Consider the following 25,882-nt stretch of genomic DNA (forward strand, 5'->3'; position numbering starts at 1 on the left):
TATAAATCATTGCACATGCAAAATTTCAGCTAGATAAGACAACTGGAAGTGGCTCAGGGGCATTACTTATTGCACGCCCCTCGTAGAATTCCTCGCACCATAAAACAATTCTGTCTAGGTCATGGATGAGGGTGCCAGATTCTTTTTTGAGATAGGTGCCTTCTTTTGATGGACTTAATGCCCTACAAATATTTAAATATTCAATTTTTTTTTTTTTTTTTTTTTTTTTTTTTGCTTTTCTTTGGTTTTAATAATATGGTAGATTAGTGTGTAATCGATAATTATCCGCTGAAAAAAATTGAAAAAAGACGAAAAGAAAAACTACAAGAGGGTAATCGTACAGACACCCACTACATTTTTGACTAATAAAATATTATCACTCATATTTGATACTCAATTAACACTCAGTAAATTTGACAGTAAGTAAATAAAAATAAAATAAATAAACTGCGTCATGGCATTGTTTTTTGGGTTTTTTGGGGGTTTTTTACTTCGGCGCGAAAAGCATTGATAGCCCAAACCTGATGTAAAAAAATAAAATAAAATAACATTTGCTTTTTTTCTTTTAATAATAAGTATAAATAAAATCTGACTTAGCAGATTGGCGTTACATAATCCTAGCATCTGAAAATAATAAAAATAAAAAAAAGTAAAAACAAAGATGAAACGTGAACGAAGTTAGTGGTGCACAGTAGCACAGAATGAGACATGGAACCAGACCGGAAGTGAGTTACCTGCACTTGGTTATTTGCTTTATCAACAAAGATTCCTGTAATATAATGTGATTTTCTCACGGGTTTTTTTGTTTGTGTCATTTAAACCATCTGGGTTTGTTTGTTTTAAGTAATTTGCAACAATGGCAGATCATCCCGATTGTGGATTTCAAAACTCAATGTTAGGATAATTTATCTAAATTTGCTGTTTGTTGTGTTTATTGTGAAAAAAAAAATAAATCCAAACTCAGGAAGACCTGAAAATCAAATTAAATCTGAAAGCGTGCCTCAACTAGACCCACGTAAGTGTCTTTTTATTTAATTCTTTCTTGTAATAAAAAAAAAATTACAAACGAAATGTTTTAAAAGGACTTAAAATATGGCGCATCTTGCATGTTTCGCAACGTTTTGGCCGATGTAACCTCCGATCTTGTTCCGTTTTCGAATAGTAGTCGGAATAATCCAAATTCTTAAACTTCATCCATAAAATTCCGACACATAATTGGCTTTTTATGGTGCTTATGCACTTATTGTACCGCCTTACGATTAAAAAAATTTTTTTTTTTATGTGGCACTCATGATGGCAATTAAAACTAAAGAAAATAGGGTGCCACTTGTACAGTTGATAATTATGCACTTATGTTATCGTGCTGAAATAATAACGATATTATTTAGAAAGCCATTCTTAACATGGGAGTGTGTTTTGTAATTATTCTGAACTTTCACCTAACAGTTAAAAAAAAAAAAAAAAGATATCGTAAAACTTTAATCTAATTTGAAAATACTATAGCACGGTACCATAAGTGCATGCAAGCACCGAAAATGGAAAAAAAAAAAAGGCTGCATGATGTCACGTACCAATCACGGAACGAAGATGAAATATTCCAAAAATCACGTAATTTTATAATGACTGGTACGTACAAGCGATAAACATTTTATTAAAAAGAAAACCATATTTCGATGAGCAGTACAAAAACCTGGAACATAAACAATGTGTAATGAAACGAAACAAAGTCTTGTAATGAACGAATGACACCAATTATTTATAGCTAGAAGTTTTACGGAAAATTGGAGGGAATGGAATTTTCCTTAGATGTGAACACCTCGAAGATTGCGAATACAGAAGACATACTTGTCTCCTTTTTCGCTACTTTAATGGCGACGTTTTATTTTAACCAATAGCGAAACTTTTTTTTTTTTAACAATAGTAATAATGTGCTCCATGAATTTTCGTAATTTTGGGATATATTACTATTTTAGACATGGCAATTAAGTACAGTTGTTTTGGCTTAAAATCACGTTTTAAAAAAAGAATCGAAGCACCAGAAAATTAATATCAATATTTTCTGTAAATTAGTTGTACCAGGAAGTAATTTTACTTTCAATTTTGGGTATTTTTAATCCAAAGAAACAAAAAAAAGGGGGGGGATGAAATATAAATACAACAAATAAATGTTACTAAATAAAAAAGGTAAACTAAGTTCTGGATGATTTTTTTTTTTTTTTTTTTTTTTTTTTGCGGAGGGAGGGGGTAATTGTGGTTTGGTAGACCAACACAAAACCTACCAAAAAACAACTTGTTTTCAAGAGGGTTTAGGTGTATTGAAAACGAATATCGCATTTAAAATTGGGGCCGGCAACTAGTTTTCACGATATTAAAAAGATACTTTTCTGTATGTTTCATGTGTGTAACGCGGCAGCCATATTTGTCCAAAACAGAAACGACGTAATGAATTTTCAAAATAATGAAGAGTTAAACTTGCGGAGAACGCTGTCTTAGGGTTGTTTTCGTAAATTGAAATTTCGTTCCGTTTTAATTTTTTTTTTTAATTGCGCATGTGCCTAAAAAATCGAAAGTAATTGATAAAATAATAAAAATTAAGTTAAAAAATCAAAAGTAATTGATAAAATAATAAAAATTAAGTTAAAAAAATCAAAAGTAATTGATAAAATAATAAAAATTAAGTTAAAAAATCGAAAATAATTGATAAAATAATAAAAATTAAGTTAAAAAAAATCAGAAGTAATTGATAAAATAATAAAAATTAAGTTAAAAAATCGAAAATAATTGATAAAATAATAAAAATTAAGTTAAAAAAATCAAAAGTAATTGATAAAATAATAAAAATTAAGTTAAAAAATCGAAAGTAATTGATAAAATAATAAAAATTAAGTTAAAAAAATCAAAAGTAATTGATAAAATAATAAAAATTAAGTTAAAAAAATCAAAAGTAATTGATAAAATAATAAAAATTAAGTTAAAAAATCGAAAGTAATTGATAAAATAATAAAAATTAAGTTAAAAAAATCAAAAGTAATTGATAAAATAATAAAAATTAAGTTAAAAAATCTATAGTACGATCATCGATATGTAAAGTTCGAAGTTTAAAACCTTTTTTTTTAAACCACTTGTTTGTTTTTTTTGTTTTGTTTTTTTATGAAACCTTGGTCCTTGATCCTTTAATTGAAAAAAAAATAGGGCTTGAATTACATTTTTCGAGTAGTTATAAGCTTGGAAAGACAGGGGGTCGAATAATTCACGCCTCCCATTTTGAAATGTCTATTAAAAAGTAAATAATTAATTTACTCACCAAAGTGTTATATATCACAAATTGAAGAGAAAAGGTCAATAAATAATATATTCAAATTTAAAACAAAAAAAAAGTAGTGTTTTTTAGAAATTTACCTGTAAAGTCCGAAGTTTAAAACCTTTTTGAAAAAAAACACGTTGTTTCTTTTTTTGTTGTTGTTTTTTTTTTTTAATGAAACCTTGGTCCTTGCTCTTTTAATTGAAAAAAAAAAATTAGGACTTGAATTACATTTTTCGAGGAGTTATAAGCTTGGAAAGACAGGGTGGAATTATTCACTATTTTTCACGAAATTTCTGACACACCTACGTGTGTCAGAAATTTCGTGAAAAATAGTGAATAATTCCACCCTGTCTTTCTGTTCACATATATATTTTTATGATAAAGCTAGAACCCAGAATTAGATGGAATCGAGCAATTGCATCGACAACGGACAACGTCAGACCCAAAGTGGGTTTTGATGTACTGCATCTTATCAGTGACGTGCTCCGACATAGGTGCGAACCCAGGTCATCGCATGCATGAAGTGTGCAATACTGACGACCTAACCATATGGGCTACGGCGCAATCTATTGTCTATGCCTCAATGTTAATTTATACTAGACTACCCGTGACCCGTTGAGTCAGTATGTTATATTAGCTATGGAATTCATGTATGAGTGTGACACTTGTGACGTAAAGAAAATAGTTTTTTAACAAACTAAAATTAGTTTTACAATCGAAAATATTGACTTCAGCTCTGTTGTTGGATTTTAAAAATAATAAACGTGGTTTTTTTATATATAATTTTATGTTTATTTGCTAGATAAAAATATAAAAATAAGTTTTTTTTTTTTTTCTGTAGAAAGTTGTTTTTAATGAAATTTGGCACGTGGCATACTTTTTGGCATGCTGGCGTGCCAAAAAAAGAATTATCGCAAATATGGCTGTCGTGTTATATTACTACATGAAACATGCAGAAAAATATCTTCAGTATCGTGAAAACTAGTTGCAGGCCCCAATTTTAAATGCAATCTTCGTTTTCAGCACACCCAAAAAATCTCTAGAAAACAAGTTTATATAAGATAGGTTTTGTGTTCGTCTATCAAGCCCCGATTACCAAATCAGTTGTATTAATACGTAAAAAAAAAAAAGTGGTGGTTTTGTTACAACTATTTAAACACTCGATAATTGCTGAAAAGTTGAAAATTGAACAAAATACTAATAGAAACTCACCCAATAAATGTCACCAATTGTACAAATATGTAATTGTTCTACCAGTTACCAGTATTTTCTTTAATTTTCGATTTTTGAGGAATTATCGAGGGCCCACTAAAACTCAACAGACTTTTGTTTTTTAAGTAAATATAAGATTTAAAATAAATTAAAACAAAAGACTTAACCAGGTAGATAGAAAAGTAACGTATCTTGCATTTGGTAATAATTATTTGTTGTATAATCATTTTCTTCAATCCTTTTTTTTTTTTTTTTGGCTATTTTTAAAAAATGACACGAACGAGATTATTAATCAATTAGTTATATCCGGAAGTAATTTGACTTTCATTTTATTTATATATTTATTTATTTTGGGGGAATGGGATTTGGAAAAATGCAATTGATCATTGTTATAGTAACACTTCATTAAATTATTAATTTAACCAAATCGTGATTAAACTATAAATAATTGTTCTTATGGTAATCTTTTTAATCTCTATTTATAAAATTATTAGCAGGGCTAAGTGTAACATATTTCTATGAAAACATCTCTCTCTCTCTCTCTCTCTCTCTCTCTCTCTCTCTCTCTCTTTTCCCTTCCTATCTCCAACCACCTGTTTCTTCTACACTCAGCCCATTCCTTTCTAGTTGGGCATGCACATACACACACACACACACACACAGAGAAAACTCTCCTTTTTATAAAGGGTGGGGCAGAAGTTCAGAAATATAGGCGTTTTTTAAAATGATCATGAAATGTAAATTTATTGAAAATTAGGTAATTTTTTCGTCAGTTTATTCAAAAAGGTTTGCCATTTTATAAAGTCAAGTGTGGAGTATAATATCTTTCATGTGAGGTCCATTTCTAGTAATGTAAAATTTCAAAAGCACCTGTTATTTCTGCCCCACCCTATATAATAGATTCCTCAAGGAATAAGTTTTCATTTTTTTTTTTTTTTTCACTTATTTACACATAGCTAAAAACACGACCCACCCATGATGAAACTTGGCTCAGTTGACCCTCAGAGAATAAATGATTTTTAAAATTTTAGGTATTATTAATAGGAGGCCACGTTGATCAATAATATACCAACCTTGTGGCTGTTTGTTCTTTACTTTTTGTTTTTAACTTTACATACAAACACACATACACACAAAAATTTGAATGCCTATTGGAGAGAACTTGAATGCCTACTAGACACTATCCTCCAGTGTCTAATATCTCTCCGTACAGGGGGTTTGTCAGGACAACCTGACATAAAGACACTTTTCCATGCAAGTAAACCCTGACTAAATATTCAAAATGACATAATATTTGCAGTCCCTCGGTATGACTAGCCAACACTGACTTTTACAAGGAATGGTGCGCCTTCTCCAAGTGATGTTACCTCAAGTAACAGCATAAAGTGTTAGCCCCTGAAAGGGAGCCCCTTGGTTTCTGAGAAGTTTGACTAAAGTAAAATGAAACAAAACAAGACATTAGTCCTTTATATATTAGAGTGGCTGTAATTAATTTCTAAAACGTTCAATCTTTTAATTAAATGAGTATTTGCTAAGAATTTTAAAGCTAGGTTAAATGACTTTTCTACTCAACAGTTTAAAAACTTCAATATTTTTTTTTTAATTTCGAAAGGTTACAAAGTAATTCATGTTTTTTTTTTTTTTTCAACTAGTAACAAATGCTTAAATTGTTTTACTTGTTTATGAAAAAATGGAAATTTATTATAGTGGATTTAACTTTGTGATGAAATTAATGTTTGGTACTTGCAATAAATGTTTATCCAGAGGATCTCAGTACTTACAGGGTCAGTCCCATGTATTGACTGAGTTAGTTTCAAGTTTGGATGTGAAAGCTCAATTAAACAGAACAGCGTTTTTTTGTTTTTTTGTTATTGTTGTTGTTTGCTTTTTTTGTTTTTTTAAATTTTTTTTTATTTATTTATTTATGTTTTTGTAAATTTATACATTAAAACCCTCATCTAAATCTCTCCCCCTCCCATTTTTTTATTTACGTTCCCCCAAAACCTGATGGAAAGAAGGAAAAAAAATTGTTTTAGAGTTTCACATATAAATTTAACATCAGTTCCGAGTCACTCCAGCATTTTTTAGGGCAGATAACCAATGGTAATAAGTTCAATGAATTTGGGGAGAGATGATACCATGCGGAAAAAAAGCATTACTTTTCATTATTTAAAAATTTAGTTATTGACAAAATATAATTTTATAAAAAAGAAACTAGAAAATTAGACATTTAAAGAGAAAAAATAAATAAAATCCTGAGTCCAAATGATAATCCCCCTCCTCTCCCCCAAAAATCCTACTCTAACCTTACCACTGACCTTTAATCCTGGGGAGAGATATTTGGTGGAGGGTGTTAATCTAATGGTCAATTTGTGTCAAAGCCCATCTCTAATGCAAAAAACATGTTCTCTTCCCCTTCCTCTTAGTAAAACCACCCTTAATAGTTCTAAAAAGTAGAAACTTTCCCCATCTATCCCAAAAGAAGCATAGAACATATCTTCCAAAAAAAAGAAAAGAGAGAATTTTGTTATCTACCTCTGAAAATTCTAGATTGGCTCGGAATTGTGGGATAATTTTACGTTAAATTTATACTCAAAATTAATTCTCCACTCCAAATTCTGAAATCATTTTTCTTTCTTCTTTCCGCTAAGTTTTGGAGAGTGTTCAATGCATAATTGCTCAAAAAAAATAAATAAATAGGATGTTTTTTGTTTTTTTTTGTTTTTATATGAAATAATCCAGTAGTTTTTTTCAGCCCCCTCCCACTTTTTTCCTCACCCAATAAATTCCTAAGGGTTTAATTTATTTAATGCTTAATTTATAGCAATAAATTCTTACATTTTTATATATATATATATATATATATATATATATATATATATATATACACACACACTAGCAGGCTACTATATTATATTTTAATTCATTCAGAATTGATACATGTGCATGCAAGTATTATATTGTTTCTAAACAGTCACTTCTGGTAAGTAAAAACAAAACACTAGCTGAGAACAAAACCAAAATCTAAAGAGAGTAAATCAAGTACGATAACCAGTAGGCCAGCTTGACATGATCTTTAAAAGTGTCTTCAAAATTACTCATTCTTAACATAAGTAATCTGTCATGTGAACCATTCGTGCATGCGCATTCGTGAAACAGTTGACAAACAAATAAAAATCTGATGACTGCCCACGTACCAATTTTGCAATTTTAACCCCCCTTGGCAGCTTTTTTTCTGGATGAAAACCGATTAAAAAGTTTTCCACGTGTCTGAATATCCTATATACCAAATTTCAAGTCTAATCAAATATTTGTTCAGTATATAGGTTGAGAATTGTCTTCACACCACATACACATTCTCTGTCGGAATTTTATCTTGCTTCCAGATAAATTTGACGCTAAAGTAACTAACCTGAAAAAAAAAAACAGCATGAAACAAAAGAGGGGGAGGGGGTAGAGAATAAAATATAAAGGTCCTGCTTTGAAACAAAGAAGAAATTTTGTTTACAATAATAAGTTGCAAATTTTTCCCTTTGCGGGCATTAAACTCATGAAATGCCAAGGTAACATGCAATTAAAAAAATAACACTGGTTCTTATAAAGATGTTGTTGTATCCATTAACGAATACAATAATAAGATTCAAAAATAGTATCTCCTAATCACACTCGCATATAAAACAAATTTTTGGAGCGTACTCACAAATTGAAAGCCAGTCAGGCACATGCCTTTTTCCTTTTTTTTTGTTTAAAGTCCTTTTAGAATTTTCTCTCCCTCTATGTTTGTGTGCAAACCGTGGACACACAGATGGATTTCAGAAGCAAGACCGCATCGCTTGTCCGGGTTTTCTTTTTTTATCAGGTTTTCTTCTTTGTAGGAGATTCCAAAATTCCTTGTCACGTAAAAAAAGGTATTTTCTTTAAAATAATTTCACTCCTTCTAAAATACGTGCAAAATCGTAGTCACGTAGATCATTTTCAGAAGTCTGTCTCGTCACATACCCGGGGTTCTTGTCGGGTTTTCTTCTTTGAAGGAGGCTCGTCAAAATTCCATTTTCAGCGTCGGGCAATGAACCAGCCATCCAATCTCCACGTCTGCGGAATTTCAAAAGAGAAAAAATCTCGCGCTGGGTTTGTGACGTCATCACGGAGCTAGCATTTTCCTTTTCTCAAATTAAAGAGAGTTTTGTACAAATCCAAAATATACAAAACTAAAAATCATAAAGGATACGAAATACAGAAAATCATATATAAGAACCAGATAAAAAATAAGAAATGTAAACAGGGGGGGAGGGGGATGCACCATTATTGGTACAAAAAAAAATTCCAACATCTCACTTATATAATATATATACTAGCAGACAGCCCGGTAGAGTAAAAGAGACAATCTATGTCCTTGGAAGATTTCTTTTCGAATCTTGGCATCAGGAATTGTTATTGTTCCATTAATGTGGTTTAATGGTTATGGTTGTTTGCCATATCTTTATATGGACAGCCATGGTTTTTTTGATTATCATTTCGTTTGGATATTAATTTCTTCATGACAAAACGAAATTTGAAAATTATTTTTACATTTATTGACCAAATTTTATTAAATTTCACTTTCTAAATTTAGATATTCATAAAACATTTCTATAAAGAATAAAAAAACCAAAAAAACATTAACTCGAAAATGATGAGCAAAAAAGTTCAATTAAAGATTTCCAGGAAACTCTGGTTACTTACAATGTCTAAATTTAACTACAGAATAGTTTGAAAAATGTCTGATATATTTAAAAATTTATAATTTTTTTTTTTCTTTTAAACGAAGATAAATATTAGACCTTCTTTTCTAAACAAACATGTATTTGATTTGGAAAATAAAAAAAATTGCTTATGCAATAGATAATTTTTGGTATATTTTTATTTATTTTTTTATACTCATTTCCAACCCCCTTTTTAATTTATTTTGATACTCCTTTTTCAGCCCTTTTTATTACATCTAAACTTCAGCAGTTTAGTACAGTCAGGGAAGCAGGAAATATGGGGATTGAGAATTACAGAGGAAATCTAGTAGAATGCCTTTCAGCATCTGGGGATCTTAACATTGAAGGGGTGGGATTTTACTGCTTGTCGAGTTTTAAGTTAAATCTTATAGACATAATATAGTAAAATAATCAATCAACAGTTTGTTATGATTTGATTTGGAAATAATGAGAGGAAAACAATGAAGGCTACTCCCTACTGCAACTTAGGCCCCTGATAGTACATCAAAGTGGCAATGTGTCTTTGGGATGAAAATGTAACAAAATATAAATATATATATATAAATATATATATATATTTATATATATATATATATATATATATATATATATATATATATATATATATATATACCAGTGGTGAAAAAACCGGACTAGAGTGCTCAATGTGTAGTCAGAGCAGTATATAGGAAATTTATTACTGTGAGTCCAGAATGAGTTTACAAATTGTTTCAGCTAGAGGAAAATCCTCAAAGAGGAAAAATCCAACTAGCATCGTCAGAATTCATAGATGAATCCATCTATGAATTCTGACGATGCTAGTTGGATTTTTCCTCTTTGAGGATTTTCCTCTAGCTGAAACAATTTGTAAACTCATTCTGGACTCACAGTAATAAATTTCCTACACTAAGTGAGCAGAATTAAATTAATAAAAACAAGAATATTATAATCAGAAAAAAATGGTTATTTCTTTTCAATTCCTATTTATTTACAACATATATTGCCAAAATTAATGCTAATGCTCTCTCTCTCTCTCTCTCTCTCTCTCTCTCTCTCTCTCTCTCTCTCATAACTAAGAGATCAATTTTGCACGCTCTTTCTCTTTGTGTAATTCCTTTATTCTTTCCTTCATCCTGATGTTCATTTCAATCTATGATACTAGAATAAAAAAAATTCTGCTGAGAAAGAGGGGGAGGGGGCAAGCTTTATTTAACTTCACTTTTTTACTATTATGTTTTATTTTTGCTTTTTTTTTTTTTTAGGGGTTCCACAATATTTTCATTTAAAATGTGTTTTGACATTAATCAATATCAACTTATTTTCTTTTACTTAATTTTTCACAAAACATGGTTTATGTTAAAACACTAATTTTATGCATTGTAATTTATCTAACTGCAAAATCCGTTGCCAAGGTTGCTGGGAAAATGGTGGGATCATTCTACCGTTCCAGTAGATATCTACCTGCTGATGCAATTCTCTACATGTATAAGAGCCAAGGATAGAGTATTGTTGCCACATCTGGTCTGGGCAGGAGCTGCTAGAAGCAGCTTATTTTGCCTTGACAGAGTTCAAAATAGTCTTTGTAGCTTAATGGGGGATGCCCTTTTCTATTCCCTGGAACCTCTTTCCCACAGAAGAGACGTAGCGAGCCTGTCTCTGCTTTATCATTATTTTCATGGCAAATGCTCATCTAAGCTCAAATCTATGGTCCCCCCCTGGCCTGACTTTCATGAAAAACACTCGGCTAGCTGAAATCGCAATCAATAATTTCCTCCACTCTTTATCTGTGCCTAAAACTAAATGTAGATTCCATGAACAAAGCTTCTTTCTAAGAACTGCACACCTGTGGAACTCTGTACCATTTTCCTGCATTCCAACTGACTACAATATGGTTGTCTCCAAGTCCAATGTGAACAAATTCTTGATGAGCCATCTCCTTAAGTAATCCAATTTACAAAATTTCCACTACTAATGATGACTGACATTTCCCCTTGACCACTGTACACTCATTAACTCTTATCCTCGAATGGCCTCCGGGCCCTGATAAATGGTGACTAATTTGTAAAAAAAATAGATTTGTCCAAGACTTTCAGGAGGATTATTGCAAACTTAAACGTTTACAAAAAATTCATAATGAAATATATAACATTTAATCTCCACTCCTTAACCTCTTATTATTTATAAATTTAAAGGCTAAAAATAAAATGGTTTGAATATAATTTTGCAAAGATGTTCGATAGATTTAAAAATAAAAATTTGATTAAAAAAACTTAATTAAAATTTTTTTTTTTATCTATTTAAGATACTCCCCGGGCAATGTTGGGTCGGGTGAGGTAGTAAGTTTTAAAATGAAACACTTTTTTTTTTCTATGCATGCATATAGTGTATACTTTACAATATTTTAGATAGATTTACTATGAAGGGCTTCTTTGTTTTGGTTTTAATATCACCCCTCCCTCTTGATAAATGTGTAGGATTAATGAATTCAGTTTTTTGGGGGGGGAGGGGAATTTGATCTTTTGTTTGGCCAAATGATATAAATATGTTGCAGTTGACATTCAGGCAATGACCAATAAATGACAGTGACTCAGCATTGTTTAAATATTAAAAATAACCAAAAAAAAAAAAAAAACACTGCTGGAAATGTTCTCGTGACCATGCACTTTACAAATTAGAGAAGGGAAAATGGAACATCAGAGATGATTGCCGTATAGAAGCGAAAACAATGGAAGATTATTCCAGACTGATAAAGTCAGATTTCGGTTCTATTTGGTTCAAATGTGTTTTGAATAGATTTTCAATGTTTCAAGAATCATATAGAATCATTTTTTTTTTTTTTTTTTTTACATAGGCATCACCACTTATCAAGGCCAAGAGGCCACTCGAGGATAAGGGTTAAACAGTGTACAGTAGAAATTGGACAATATAGTAATTGTTAGTAATGAAAATTCGGTAAATTTGTTAACATATATGGAACGGCTCATCAAAAACTTGTTTACGTTAGACTTGAAGACAACCATATTGTAGTCAGCTGGAAAGCAGGAAAACAGAAGACAATTCCATAGGTGTGCAGTTCTAAGAAAGAAGCTTTGTTCATGGAATCTACGTTTAGGCTTAGGCACAGATAAAGAGTGGGGGAAATTTGTGATAGCGTTTTCTGCTAGACAGGTGTTTCTCAACCTCTATCTCACAGAAGAGATGTTGCGAGTTTGTCTTTGCTTTATCGTTATTTTCATGGCAAGTGCTCGACTAAGCTCCAATCTATGGTTCCCCCTCGCCAAACTTTCACAAGAAACACCCGTCTAGCAGAAAACACTATCACTAATTTCCCCCACTCTTTATCTGTGCCTAAACCTAAACATAGATTCCATGAGCAAAGCTTCTTTCATAGAACTGCACGCCTACCGAATTTTCATTACTAACAATTACTATATTGTCCAATTTCTACTTTACACCCTTTAACCCTTATCTTCGAGTGGCCTCTTGGCCTTGATAAGTGGTGATTTCTATGTAAAAAAAAAAGAAAACAAAAAGAATGTAATTCTGATTTTGATCAAGGAGTTCTCTTAATCAGCCTGATTCCTCAAGGAATCTAGATAAAGGAATGTGTGTGTGTATGTGTGTGTGGTGTGTTCAGCTAGAGAGGAATGGGCATGGCAGATAAGAAAATGGGGAAAGAGGAAATGATAGAGACAGGTAGAGAAATAGAAGAATGGAAATTTGGTAAATTTGATAACTTATATGGAATGGCTCATCAAAACCTTGTTTATGTTAGACTTCATGATAACCATATTGTAGTCAGCTGGAAAGCAGGAAAACGGAAGACAATTCCATAGGGGTGCAGTTCTAAGAAAGAAGCTTTGTTCATGGAATCTATGCTTAGGTTTAGGCACAGATAAAGAGTGGGGGAAATTATTGATAGTGTTTTCTGCTAGACGAGTGTTCCTTGTGAAAGTTTGGCGAGGGGTGGGCATAGATTGGAGCTCAGTCGAGCACTTGCCATGAAAATAACGATACAGCAGAGACAAACTCGCAACATCTCTTCTGTGAGAAAGAGGTTGCAGAGAAGAGAAAAGACATCCTCTACGAGGCTACGAAGTCTATTTTGAACTCTAGCAAGGCAGGATAAGTCCTTTCTAGCAGCTCCATCCCTGGACGTACCTGGCTCTGCAATAGATAGAGAATTGCATCAACAGTAAGATATCTACTGGATCGTAGGATCCCATCATTTTTGCAGCACCCTTGACAACCGATTTAATGTACGTGTTCCATTTAAGATCAGGAGTTAAGGTCAAACCCAGAAGCTTGTCAAAACATGAGGCCTCCCCAAGACGAGAGCCATTCATTTCAATTGATGCCAGATGGGGATCAGAACGTTGATGATGTAAAGATAAAAGCTTGGTTTTAGGTTATTAAAAGTAACCAGCCACTCCTTTCCCCATTGTACCACTGGCACAAGATCAGAGGAGAAAGAATCGGAGAGAACTTGGCCATTTACGGTCTTAGATGTGCTACCATAGATAGTAGTGTCATCAGCATAAATGTCTATGAATGATTTAAGGATGTGATTTCGAAGATCATTAACATAGATCAGCAAGAGAGTTGGGCCCAGGATGGACCCCTGAAGGACTCCAGCATTAATACTGAGAGCTTCTGATTTCTGCCCATCAACTACTACTCTTATGAACCTATCAGAGAGAAATGATTTGATAATTGAGAAGACATTTCCAGCTATACCGTAACTGGAGATCTTGTGAAGTAAACCTCTATGCCATACTCTATCAAAGGCCTTTAATATGTCAAGAGCAATTGCCCTAGAAAGGTTGTCTCTGTCGAGAGATTCGCTAATCTTATGAGATATAACTGTAAGCACATCTGCTGTAGATCTAGCAGAACGGAAACCATATTGCGTGTCACTAAGAAGGTTATTTTTGCTGAGATGGTTGATTACTTAACACAGATTCCAGCAATTTACTCATGACGCACAGGAGACTTATTGGCTTGTACTTGGAGGGAGATGAACGATCACCTGAATTCTTAAATACAGGGCATAATGATGAGATTTTCCAGGGTGATGGGAAGCAATTCTCCTTAAGACAACGTTTAAATAGTTTTATAAGTATGGGTGTTAGTTCTGGTTGAAGTTTTTTGAGTACTATAATTGAAATACCATCAGAGCCGGTTGCTTTACTGGAATCAAGGTTTTTGATTAGCTTGGCAACATCACGTACAGATATTTGCATATCACATAGCGTATTTTCTGATAGAGGAGGAAATATTGGGGTTGGTGGCCTTGGTCGCAAAGGGTAGAATTAGAGCTGAAAAATTCTTGGCAAAGAGTTTGGCTTTGTCTGATGCTGACGAGATTATCTCAGATCCATTGATGATAGTTGGGATAGAACACCCACTTCTGTTCAGGATTCTGTTTGCTATTTGCCAAAACTGGTGGGTACCAAGCCACTGCTCAGCTACTTTGGACTTGATGGACTGAGCATACAACTCTCTTGCGTTCTTTATTACTTTTTTACAGTGGTTGCTGGCAGTCCTGAAAGCGCCTTTAGTCTCAGTACATCTATTATGTTGGAAGCAATCGAAAAAGTGATTTCTGTGCGCAATAGCAGCAGCACATTCTGGAGAGAACCATGGCTGGCTGTTAGGTTTTTGCTGGAATTTTTTCGAGGGAATGAAACAGTCTATACCTACAATTAACCATTCCGTCAGGTCTGATACTATAGAGGACACATCCTTTTTAAACATGGAACGCAGAGGTAGATCTGATATAAATGTATGGAAGCTATCCCAGTCAGCCATAGAGTATCGATATACTGTACGATGGAGAGGTACATCTGAGGACTTATTACATTTCATTTTTATCTTAACTGATACAACAGAGTAGTCGGAAGATCCAAGTGGAGACAGAACACAGTTCAGGGCAAGTTGTGACTGGCCATCAGTATCGGGCACACGAGTGAGTTCGTGAACAATCTGAGTGAGGTCATAAGCAATGAAGAAATCATGACAGAACCTCCCCTCATCATCGGTCTTGTTTGAGTGGGTTAACCATTCCACATTGTGAACATTGAAGTCTCCACATACGTGAATGTTAGCTGAAGGATAAGCAGATAGGACGTGGTCAATTTTCTTAGATATGCTTTTAAAGATAGTAACTCCGCTGTTGTGGGGGTGATAGAGAGCAAATATAAATGCAGTAGTTTGAGCGAGTACAACCCAGAAACACATATAGGGTAAGTTAGGATCTTCTCTGGAGATGTCCCTACCACATGGAAAGCCATCTTTTATATAGGCACATATTCCATGCCCATAGCGATCTTGGGGGAAGTTAGGTTAGAGTATTCTTTAATTACGAACTCATCTAGGGAAATAGTCTGTCCAATGCCAGTTTCGCTTAGAAATAATATATTTGGTTTAGTCTCTTGTAATTGGGTTTCAACCTCTGGAAGGTTAGAACATAGACCCCCTGATGTTCGAGAAGGAGACATGGTAGTGGGGGTCTACATTAGAAGTTGGAGATCCGGATTTAATTGTGTATTTTTTATTGAAACTTTTCATGATGGAGTTTTGGTATTTGTAGACTAGGTCGACAGATTTGCTTGGAGCGGGGTAGAGAGTGAAAGTAAGAGAGAAATAGAAATGAAAAAATATGGCATCGAGAGGCCCCACCAGAACCTACTGCATGGTCTAGAATCCATTCACCAAATGGCAATGCAGCAGCCCCAGTACTTTGCACCTGCTGATAGAACAGCCTCCTTAGTGGTTAATCCAAGGTTCGGGTCCTTGACTATCAGGTAGATAACGTCAGCCCAGATAAAACGTTTACCTCCAGCACCCTTACTAGTGACATGGCTACAACGATAGACATAGAAACAGAAAATTTCCAACATCTCTAGCGGCTGTTCACGCAAAATACTGTCAACCTAGAATACAGCTTTTTCTTTTCCCTTTGTCAGAAAAATAACTCATTAAAATATGAGGACTGAGTGACAAATAAAGAGAAAAGCAAGAGTAACGGGAGCTGCTGATAATGCATCCACAATGCATTGTCTACTCTCCATTAAAAAAAAAAAAAAAATGTATCAAGTATTGTACTTAATAAAAGTCCATTTGGCGTGTTTAAGGGAAGGTATGGTGAAAGATTCCCCTCTCACTAACAAAGGAAAAGGTGCTCGGATTTAAAAAGCAAAGGAGATTAAAAAAATAAATGTAAATTCAGCGAGATAAATGAAGAAATAAAAGCAAAAAACCAAGACAATACATGCAAAGTATAATTCTTCTACCGGTTTTTGTTTTACAGAATATCACTTTTTTACAACCATAATTACATATTGTGAGCATTCATTGCATATAATTAACTGAATATAAGCAAATGTGAAGAAAGTATATGTGGATGGCAAAGCTGTTGAGATTTTTTTTTTTTTGACCTTGGTGATACCATTGTAGTACAGGATGGTCAGGTGCTAGTGTGATTGCAAGATGGATGGTGTGGATGGAGGATGTTCAAGGAATTTCTACCATTACTCATTACTACTGTCAACCAAAGAAAGGCTAATACGTATGTGTATGTGGTGTGATGGTGCATCGAAGTGAAACTTGGTAAGTGAGGGTTGAGGACATGCACCGCATAGAGAAATTATACTAGAATAGATGTGTAATGCAAGACGGGCTTAGATTCGAGAACCTCAGATGAATATTAAATCTGAACAATATAAAGACATTTATGCAGACTTTGTTAGCATGGCCACAGATGAAAGTTCTTGGATTAGTTGATGTAGAACAATTGGAGTAGCATGTTCAGTGAAAGCCAAGAACAGAGAAGAAAGTGATAAAAATAAACTTGAGATAAAAAAGGATAAAGACCTGACCAGAGATAGGTTAGTTTGGAATTGAATTTATAAAAAGCGCATTTGATTTGATTTTATTAAGAAATACGTTCATTTTTTTTTTAAATGAGAATTTAGAATGCCAAAACCAACACAACTTCAAGGAATTGTAAGAAAAAGAGTTTACTTTTTTTTATAAAAAATAAATGTTAATCTTAAAAAAAAAAAAAGCTGCAACTACTTTTTTAATGTAATATTAAAGACTCACATAGTTTTAAGAATCACATAGAATCATCTTTGAGGTATCGAGTCCGAGTCTGGACAAATGCTCAATTTTAGGAGTCAGATTCAGTGGAAATTGACCCATACCAACTAAAAAAGAAAGTAAAGCAAAATAAAAGATGACCATAAAGGACAATTTCACCATGATAGCTGCTGTTAGGCAAATTTTACTGTAGCTACATCTATGTATACTTCATGTTGACACACCGGCTCCCACTGGATCACCGAAGTTAAGCAATGTTGAATCCAGTCAGTACTAAATGGGTGACCATTTGGGACTTCCAGGTGCTGTATGTGCTTCCCGCTTATCTCAGCATTGTATCCAGTTTTCCTGGACTTCTCCTTGCCACTGGACTCAAAGAGTGCCGATTCAGGAGAGGTTGGGATTATGCAACCCTTGCCTCACAGTTACACACACAGCTGTCCCTACAGGAGGTGTCTTTTATCTTTCGAAACTGAACGGAGGTATCGAATACTTATCTGTTTATATATCTACGTATCTGTCTATATTATATATACCTATCTATCTGTCTATATACCTATCAACCTATCTGTCTATCTATGAAGTGCCTTCAATAAGTTTCCAGATTTTCTTTTGTAAAAGCATTTAAAATTGTCATTCAGTATGTTATTACTATACATCTTAAGAGATGACTGACCAATTTTTATGATTTCAGGTTCAAATGAACAGCTACAGCAGGAATTGCAATACACCCTACTAAAGCTTGATTATCAACTGGTGAATTTCAAAAATGCAATCTACTAAGTAGACCTAGTATAGAATTCAATACGATATGAGAACCAGTAATTATAAACAATAGATTATATATACAAGTAATAAATAAAAAAATTAATATATACAAGTAATAAGTAAAAACATTAATATATACAAGTAATAAGTATAGATAGATATACATTAATATATAGTAATAATTAGTGATAAATGGTGATATTTACAACTAGAAATAAAAATAGGTTTAAGGCTCCTAAAATTCGTACTAGAATTCTCAGCAAGAACCCGTGGCGCAGCGTAGAGTACTTGGAAAAATCAATTGTAAAAGTGATATTCTCCTGAAGGTTGAAGGTTCAATCCTCAATGTGGGCGACCGAAAAAATACAATTGCGAATTACTTAAGACTCTATCCAGTCATGGTTGATAGAACAAGAGCACACTACCCCGTGAAGTAAATAAAGGGGTCCGCTTGAAATTCCATCCAAATTCCCGAGTTCAACAGAAACGTTCCCAAGTTCAACAAGATACACCTGAAGAAGGTCGGAGGTTACATCGACTAAAATGTTGTGAAAATCACACTCAAGATGAGAACAATAGTCCAATGAATAATATGAATAACCAATCCTCATCTCAAAAATTCAGAAACGTCATGAGAATAATTGTCCGAATAATCAAAGCAATACAAACATATCTCCTCTCCAAAATTCAGAATTGCGTGTTAAGATGTAGTATCCTTCTTCATTGAGTATTTTTAATGAATGAATTGTAGAAAAAGAATATTTTAATGTATGAATCACAGAAGAATGTAAATATTTATTTTGTAGTAGCAAAAATATCCTGCATAGCAATTACTTCTCCACAATGGGGACCTTCTTTCTTTCTCTGAAGTATCACTTAAACAAATGAGGATACTAACTCCCTAGAATGCTCCCCCATGGAGAGTGACTGCACTAATATTAATTACTTACCTCCCCACGAGAGTTTATTTTTTTTCTTGCATGAAGTATCAATCATATAGATGAAACATAATGTTCCCTTTAAAGACTTAATAGTCTTTCCCTCTTGGATAGGGTCCAAAGAAAAGTCTCCAATCTACTAGGATCTGTTTTTTCAACTAAACTCATTGCACTTGTGCCACCTTGACGTACATACTCCTAACAACCCCATTTAGCAACAAAATCTCACCCCTTCACTGTTGAGGACCCTAAATGCCAGAAAGCTTTCTACTCTAATAGTTTCTTCCCTCGAACAGCTAGACTTTTGAATTCCCTTTTCTGCTGCTGCCTTCTTCCCTTAATATACTGATATGCAGAAGTTAAATCTAATGTAGACCAGCATATAAGTGTGGTCGCAAATAATAGTCCCTTAGGTCCAAGTGGTGATGTGCCATGTTTGGGGGTGAATGTGAGTAAAAAAAACCCAAAAAAAACAGTAATTACTTACCTCCTCATGAGGAAATCTCAAATATCCCTTAGAGGACTCCCTAATAGGGAATGATTCCTTCAATGCTAATTACTCCTTACTTCACAAAGTTGATCTTTCTTTTCTTATTTGAAATCTTATTTACCCAAATGAAGAAAAATACTCTAATACTATTTACTTATCTCCCGATATGAGGAATCTTTTTTTCTCTGTAGTATCACTTGCAATGCGGAAAAAGGTGGCTGGTCAATTTTAATGCGTCTAAAACCAAGCTTCTCTCTTTCCATCACCAATGCTCTGGCTCCAATTGAGTAGATCTCATCTTGAGGAAACATCATGCTTTGATAAGCTTCAATGCTGATCTTAAATGTTGCACATGCATTAAATCTGTTGCCAATATCACTGGGAAAATAGTTGGATCATTCTACTGCTCCAGTAGATATCTCACTCTTGATGCAAACCTCTACCTGTATAAGAACTAAATACATCCTAAGATGGTGTACTGTTGCCACATCTGAGGAAGAGCTGGTCAGAGCAGCCTTTCCTGCCTGAACAGGGTACAAAACCGACTTCAAAATATGGTAGGCAACGCTCTTTTCTCCTCTCTACTACCGCTTTCTCATAGAAGAGATGTTTCTCTATTGTTATTTTCATGACAGGTGTTCGACTGCGCTCCACTCTAAGATTCCCCTCTGTAAGGCATTTGTGGCAAACGCCCATCTAGCCAAACCACTATCAGCAATTTCCCTTACTTTCTGTCTGTGCCTAGAACTAAAATTCCATGAACAGAGTTTCTTTCCTAGAACTATTCATTTGTGGAACAAAATACTTCAGAATTGCTTCTCAGCTGACTATAACATGGTTATTTTCAAGTCGAACAGAAACAGGTCCTTGATGAGCCGTTATCTAAAATAATTTAACTTATCTAATTTCCACCATAACTGATCATCACGAAACAACCCTTATCCTTGAGTGGCCTCCGAGTTTCAATAAGCGGTAACTATACGGTAAAAAAAAAAATTCAATTTACATCTTTACCTAGCTTCTACCACTTTCTAACTAGCATGAAGAAAACCATTTGTGAAATTTTGTGGATAAAAATATGCTACTTAATATTTGTATTAGAGAGCAAATAACTATGATGAATGTTTTTATTGGCAGAAAACATTAAGATTAATGTTTTGAAGAAAAAATAGTTTGCTTTGAATTAATATTGAATACCTATTTCTGTTAACTTTTGAAGATTATCAAAAAAAATAATATATATCACTTTTAAGAAATATTTATGCAATGTTCTTTTGTTATGTTAATTTTATGTTAATTCTTTTATTTATAAAACATGTATTCGCTTAAAAAATCCTTTGAACTTTGGTAAGATTCGAATTTGATTATTGATATTATAAAAACTACTGCCTTAGTAATGTGTACTCTGCTCATTCCTTTTTTGTCAACCAATCAAATGTTTCTTTGCATATGAACAGACAAACACCAAAGCACCACAACTTTTTAATAATTTATGATTTGATTAAAAAAAAAAATTTTTTTAAATATTTATTATATACAATAAGGGTGTCTAGAATCATTTTTTTTTTTTGCCATTATCTCCAACTAAGCATTCCTAACTCCAACTCTCCAGCTGAACGTATCGTGATTATTTGATTTTTAGATACATTTTTATTTTTTTGTTTTCAGTATGAATTTTGGGGAGAGCAAACCCACCGAGAGCAGTGGAACAACAGAACAAAAGTATTCCATCCAAAAACTCTCCTTGTTTATTGACAAATTCCTCAAAGTGCTTGAAATTGACCTTGGACGATTGCATCAACACCGGAGAAATATTGAAAAGGTAAAAAAAAAAAAAAAAAAAATAGATTTCTTTCTTTTTGCAAAAAACATTAATACCCACACCTGCTTACCAACTGCTTTTATTTCTTTATTTTTGCCTAGTGCTACCAGATCATGCTGTATGGAGATACAGTCTAACTCATGTAAAATTGATGTTATTAGTCTTCTTTTTTTTTTTTTTTCTCTTTATAAAATTCAATCATGTTCCGCAAAGCAAAAAAAACAAAAGCAATTTTCCTTTACAAAACAACCAAACCAAACGCCATAAATAAATATTTGGAGATATAGAGAACTTTAAGCATAAAAACTTTTACCAAAATGAATGAACCTGAAAAGGGTTGATATGTCATAAAACGAAATAACCAAATCAAACACTATGAATAAATTTTGAAGATTTAAAGAACTTTAAGCATAGTAAATTTTTCTAAAATGATTGAATTCAGTATTAAATAACACGAAGAGAATTGATATGCCATAAAACAACCAAGCCTTCTTTATTTTGGGGTGATAACATGTAAATTTGGCATCTCAACCATTGTAGTGAGTGAAAGGAATGGATTTAGCTTTACAGCGTGTCTTATGTAACCAAACAAATATGTATAAAAAAATTTGACTTTATTTTATTTTAATAAAAAAAAAAATTGGAAAAGTTTTACATTAAAGAAGAATCTTGTTTATAAATCTGCATGAATTAAAGATGTAATAATATTGAAATGCAGAAATGTGAAAATTATGTTAAAAACGGTATTTTTTCCACAAAATGTTAGAGTAGTAGAAAATTCCATTAGAAGTCAAATTAGACTAACAACTATATTTAGGATATTGTGTCACAGACAGTCAGTGTTAACACGTAGCGGATAATATTCAGAAAAGCGATTCTTGGCTAAAAAGAATGCAATGAAAGATCGGATGAAAATGAGATTAGGGTTAGTAGCTGGTAGTGATATATGCAATGTTGGACCATACTAGATCCGGCGTGTCTGTTTTGATAGTCTGTTTGCAGGGTTTAATATACAAAATTTTATTGAGCTCCTAACAATCAGTCAGCTACGTTGGTTCAGCCATGTTGAAACAAGCAATTCTTGGGTAAAAAAATTGCAGTAATCTTCAGGTGGGAAACTGGAGGAAAATGCACTATAGGTTAGCAATGGGGTTGAAGATTTTGATGTAAGCCATTAACAAGTACCATCGGCAGTGGAATTTCAACAGAATCAATCATGAAAACCGCCAAACTTGGAAACTAAGATTGCAGACTACCAGAAAACGTTGGATTCTTAATCAAGAGAAACAAAATGATTATAATGATAAAGTAAAAATATATATTCTGACATCAAATTCATCAAGTTTCATTATCGCAAGTCTCCATAAATAATGTTAAAAACAGTATTTCCCACTTAAGGTTACAGTAGTGGAAAATTCCATTAGAAGTCAATTTAGAGTTAGGGTTACATGTAAGGATATTGCATTGCAACTATAAAGTCTGTAACAACACATAGTGGATAAGCTGATGAGATCTTTCATCTTTTTTTTTCTGGATTACAAGAGAGAGCGATCATGTTTTAGGGAACTGCTTCCATTTTCCTTAGTGGGATAAGTTCATGGTACATTTGTGTACTTTTCTGCATATACTGTCCATATTTAATCTTTCCCTGAGGTTATTAGAACTAATCCTATCTTTTCACAGGGAAATAACTCTGTATAGACGAATAAAGAGTTATGTCCCTTGTTTTTAAGATTTATGATTATTTCAAGAAAATGTTTGCTGTGTACTATGATGGGTCTGGTTTTGTGGGGAAGTCTTTTTTTTCTTCTTCTTCTTGTCGGGTGGATATTGGTGAAGGATATTCTAATGTGAAGTGTTCTTGTGTAGTTCTTAATTTGACTTATTAGATGAAACCGGTGAAAATACAGAAGATGGATATAGAACTTAATTATTGATTGGCATATCTTGACAACTGGTCTTCCGTTATCTTGCATTTGACTCTTTTCCGCACCCTCCCTGCTCTAGTTCTATGATTTAATTATGCTGATATCAAAAACTTCGATGCACTTTCGACATTTGAAAATCTAATTTCTTACACATCTCATCTGTGACCTGTGATCCCACTTCACAGCTTTTTCTGTTAATGGTCACCTAATTTATAATATAACCCAAGTTCACTAGCAGGCCTATAGAATATCCATCTCTTTATCCCTCTCTATCCATTTTTCTTTCTATTTTTTCCCTCGCTTCCTCCTTTCTCTCTTTTTTGCCCAGCCCATTCATTTCTCTGAGCATACAGACACAATTCTTCCTCGCAGAAGGAGTTGGCATAAGAGAATTCATTCTTTAATGAGAAATCAGAGTAATTTATGGAAATTAGGACACTGAGTGATGACAGGTACCTCTGCTAGTTTTATATATATAATATAATATAATATATATATACACTAGCAGCCTCCCCCCCCCCCCAGCATTACCCATTCGTAAAATATGCTTAAATATGATATTTTAATTAATGCAGATTTCATATTTATTATTATACTAGTGCGGGTGCCCAGCGTTGCCTGGGTGTTTGGGCAAAAAAAAAAAAAAAAAAAAAAAAGTGGTAGTAGGCAGGCAGGCTCGAATCCGTACCACACGAGAGAAAAGAGCATAAAAAAAAAATGTAACGTCTTTGCCATTGCGTCCATCAACAAACCGGAAGTGGCGAAGGTTTAAATTGAGTCTAGTCAATCGAAAAGAGGCGATGACTTTAAAAAATATTTGCAAAAAAACAACCCCCCTCCTTGTAGAATAGTGCCCAGTTGAGGGTGAAGTAATTAATGTTTTTGGCCAATTTTTCGATATTTGTCGTCCGAAGGGTTGAGCTTCAAAATGATACTGATCTTGTGAAAATCTGTCACATCTGTCGAAAGTTTTAGGCAGACAGACATACATACATACATTTAAACAGACGGTTGAGATTTATATATAGAGATAATGTAATATTTATATTGGACCCAATATATAGTAATGATTTAAAAAAAAAAAAAAATGACTCGTGCGCCACCACTGAGAATCAAAAGCTTACGATTTACTTTTTTCTTTGATGTTAATGCCTGAGCTATGAAGACATGTTTGCTGCAAGGCTAAAAGTTAAAACATGAATCAATAGCTATTACATTACACATGCATATTCGTAATGCCATCATTCAACCTTCACCTGGCAAATTCCATTTTATAATTTTCACAGTTTTGCATTGATTTTCCCCGGCTAAAACCCAAATATAAAGTTTCACATGGGTTTGAATACCCTATATATTAAGTTTCATGTCTGTAGACCAAAAACTCACAGAGGAGTTTGGTAGTCAAAATTTTTTAACAAATATATATATGCATACATAAATATATATAGAAAGAGGTTTGTGCTTACTATAACCTTTTTACGCAAATATTATGCAAGTATAAATCATGTAGAATATCTGCAAGAATATAATTACATGTAATAGTTAACTAAAGATAATCATCCCATAAGAAAACAAAAAAAATAATAAGGAATTAATTAAAATGAATGTTTAAAAGAATATGCAAATTAACTAAATCTTTTGCATATGAATGCAATTCCACGACTCGTATATAAAAGTTGTATTTTCTTTTTAAATAATAGAAAAAAGAGTTTTTAATATGAATATCAATACACAAAAAAAAAATAAATTCATAGGAGTGTGTATGTGTATATATATATATATATATATATATATAGCTGAATCCACTGTGAAAAATTTCCCCCACTCTATATCTGTGCCTAAATCAAAACGCGGATTCCATGAACAAAGCTTCTTTCTTAGAACTGCACGCCTGTGGAACTCTGTTCCGTCTGCCTGCTTCCCTCCGGACTACAACTTGGATGTCTTCAAGTCCAATGTTAACAAATTCCTAATGAACCGCCCCCTTAATTAAACACTTCATCAAATCTCCACACTAACGTAATGTACTTGCAATAACCCTTATCCCTGAGTGGCTTCCGGGCCTTGATAAGTGGTGATCACTGTGTAAAAAAAATATATATATATATATATATATATATATATATAATACACTATCAAGCTTACAAAACGTCTATCTCTTTACTCCTCTTTCTACTTTTCTCTCTCTCCTTCCCCTTTTGCTCAGCCTATTCTTTTTCTGGGCGTACACATATACATAACTTGGGTCAGCATAAGGGGAATAACTCTTTAAAAAAATCAAAGTTACTTCCCTTCATATCATAGTATTAAAAGATGTTTGTATATCTTCATAATATTAAATATGAATGATCATTTGACCCCATATAATGATTTTTTTTGTTTTGTTTTATTTTGTTTAGGTATTATACATCCAAAGTTACACTGATTTAAAAAAAAAAAAAAAAAAAAAAAAAAAATACTAAATTTGTCGGTCTTTGATGTGTATTTTTTTTTTTTTTTTTTTTTCAAATTTTAGGTGAATATACAAAGACATTTACCCTTTTATATAACTGATTAGTTATGCCGGGTGGTTCTT

At 33.0% G+C, this 25,882-nt stretch overlaps 1 protein-coding gene across 2 annotated transcripts in view; it reads left to right on the top strand.

Annotated features, from left to right (window-relative positions):
* The first annotated feature begins 732 nt into the window (after positions 1 to 732).
* Positions 733 to 25,882, top strand: part of LOC145303463 (syntaxin-17-like) — a 61,834-nt gene continuing 36,684 nt past the window's right edge. For both annotated transcript variants that reach the window (XM_080144801.1, XM_080144802.1), the window contains exons 1-2: positions 733 to 1,015; positions 21,226 to 21,379. In XM_080144801.1, the coding sequence (XP_080000927.1) occupies positions 21,227 to 21,379 (153 nt within the window). In that variant the 5' untranslated portion in view covers positions 733 to 1,015; position 21,226. The remainder of the gene's footprint in view (positions 1,016 to 21,225; positions 21,380 to 25,882) is intronic.

The sequence above is a fragment of the Euprymna scolopes genome, chromosome 19, assembly GCF_053919585.1.
Source record: "Euprymna scolopes isolate OS-2025 chromosome 19, ASM5391958v1, whole genome shotgun sequence".
NCBI lineage: Eukaryota > Metazoa > Mollusca > Cephalopoda > Sepiida > Sepiolidae > Euprymna > Euprymna scolopes.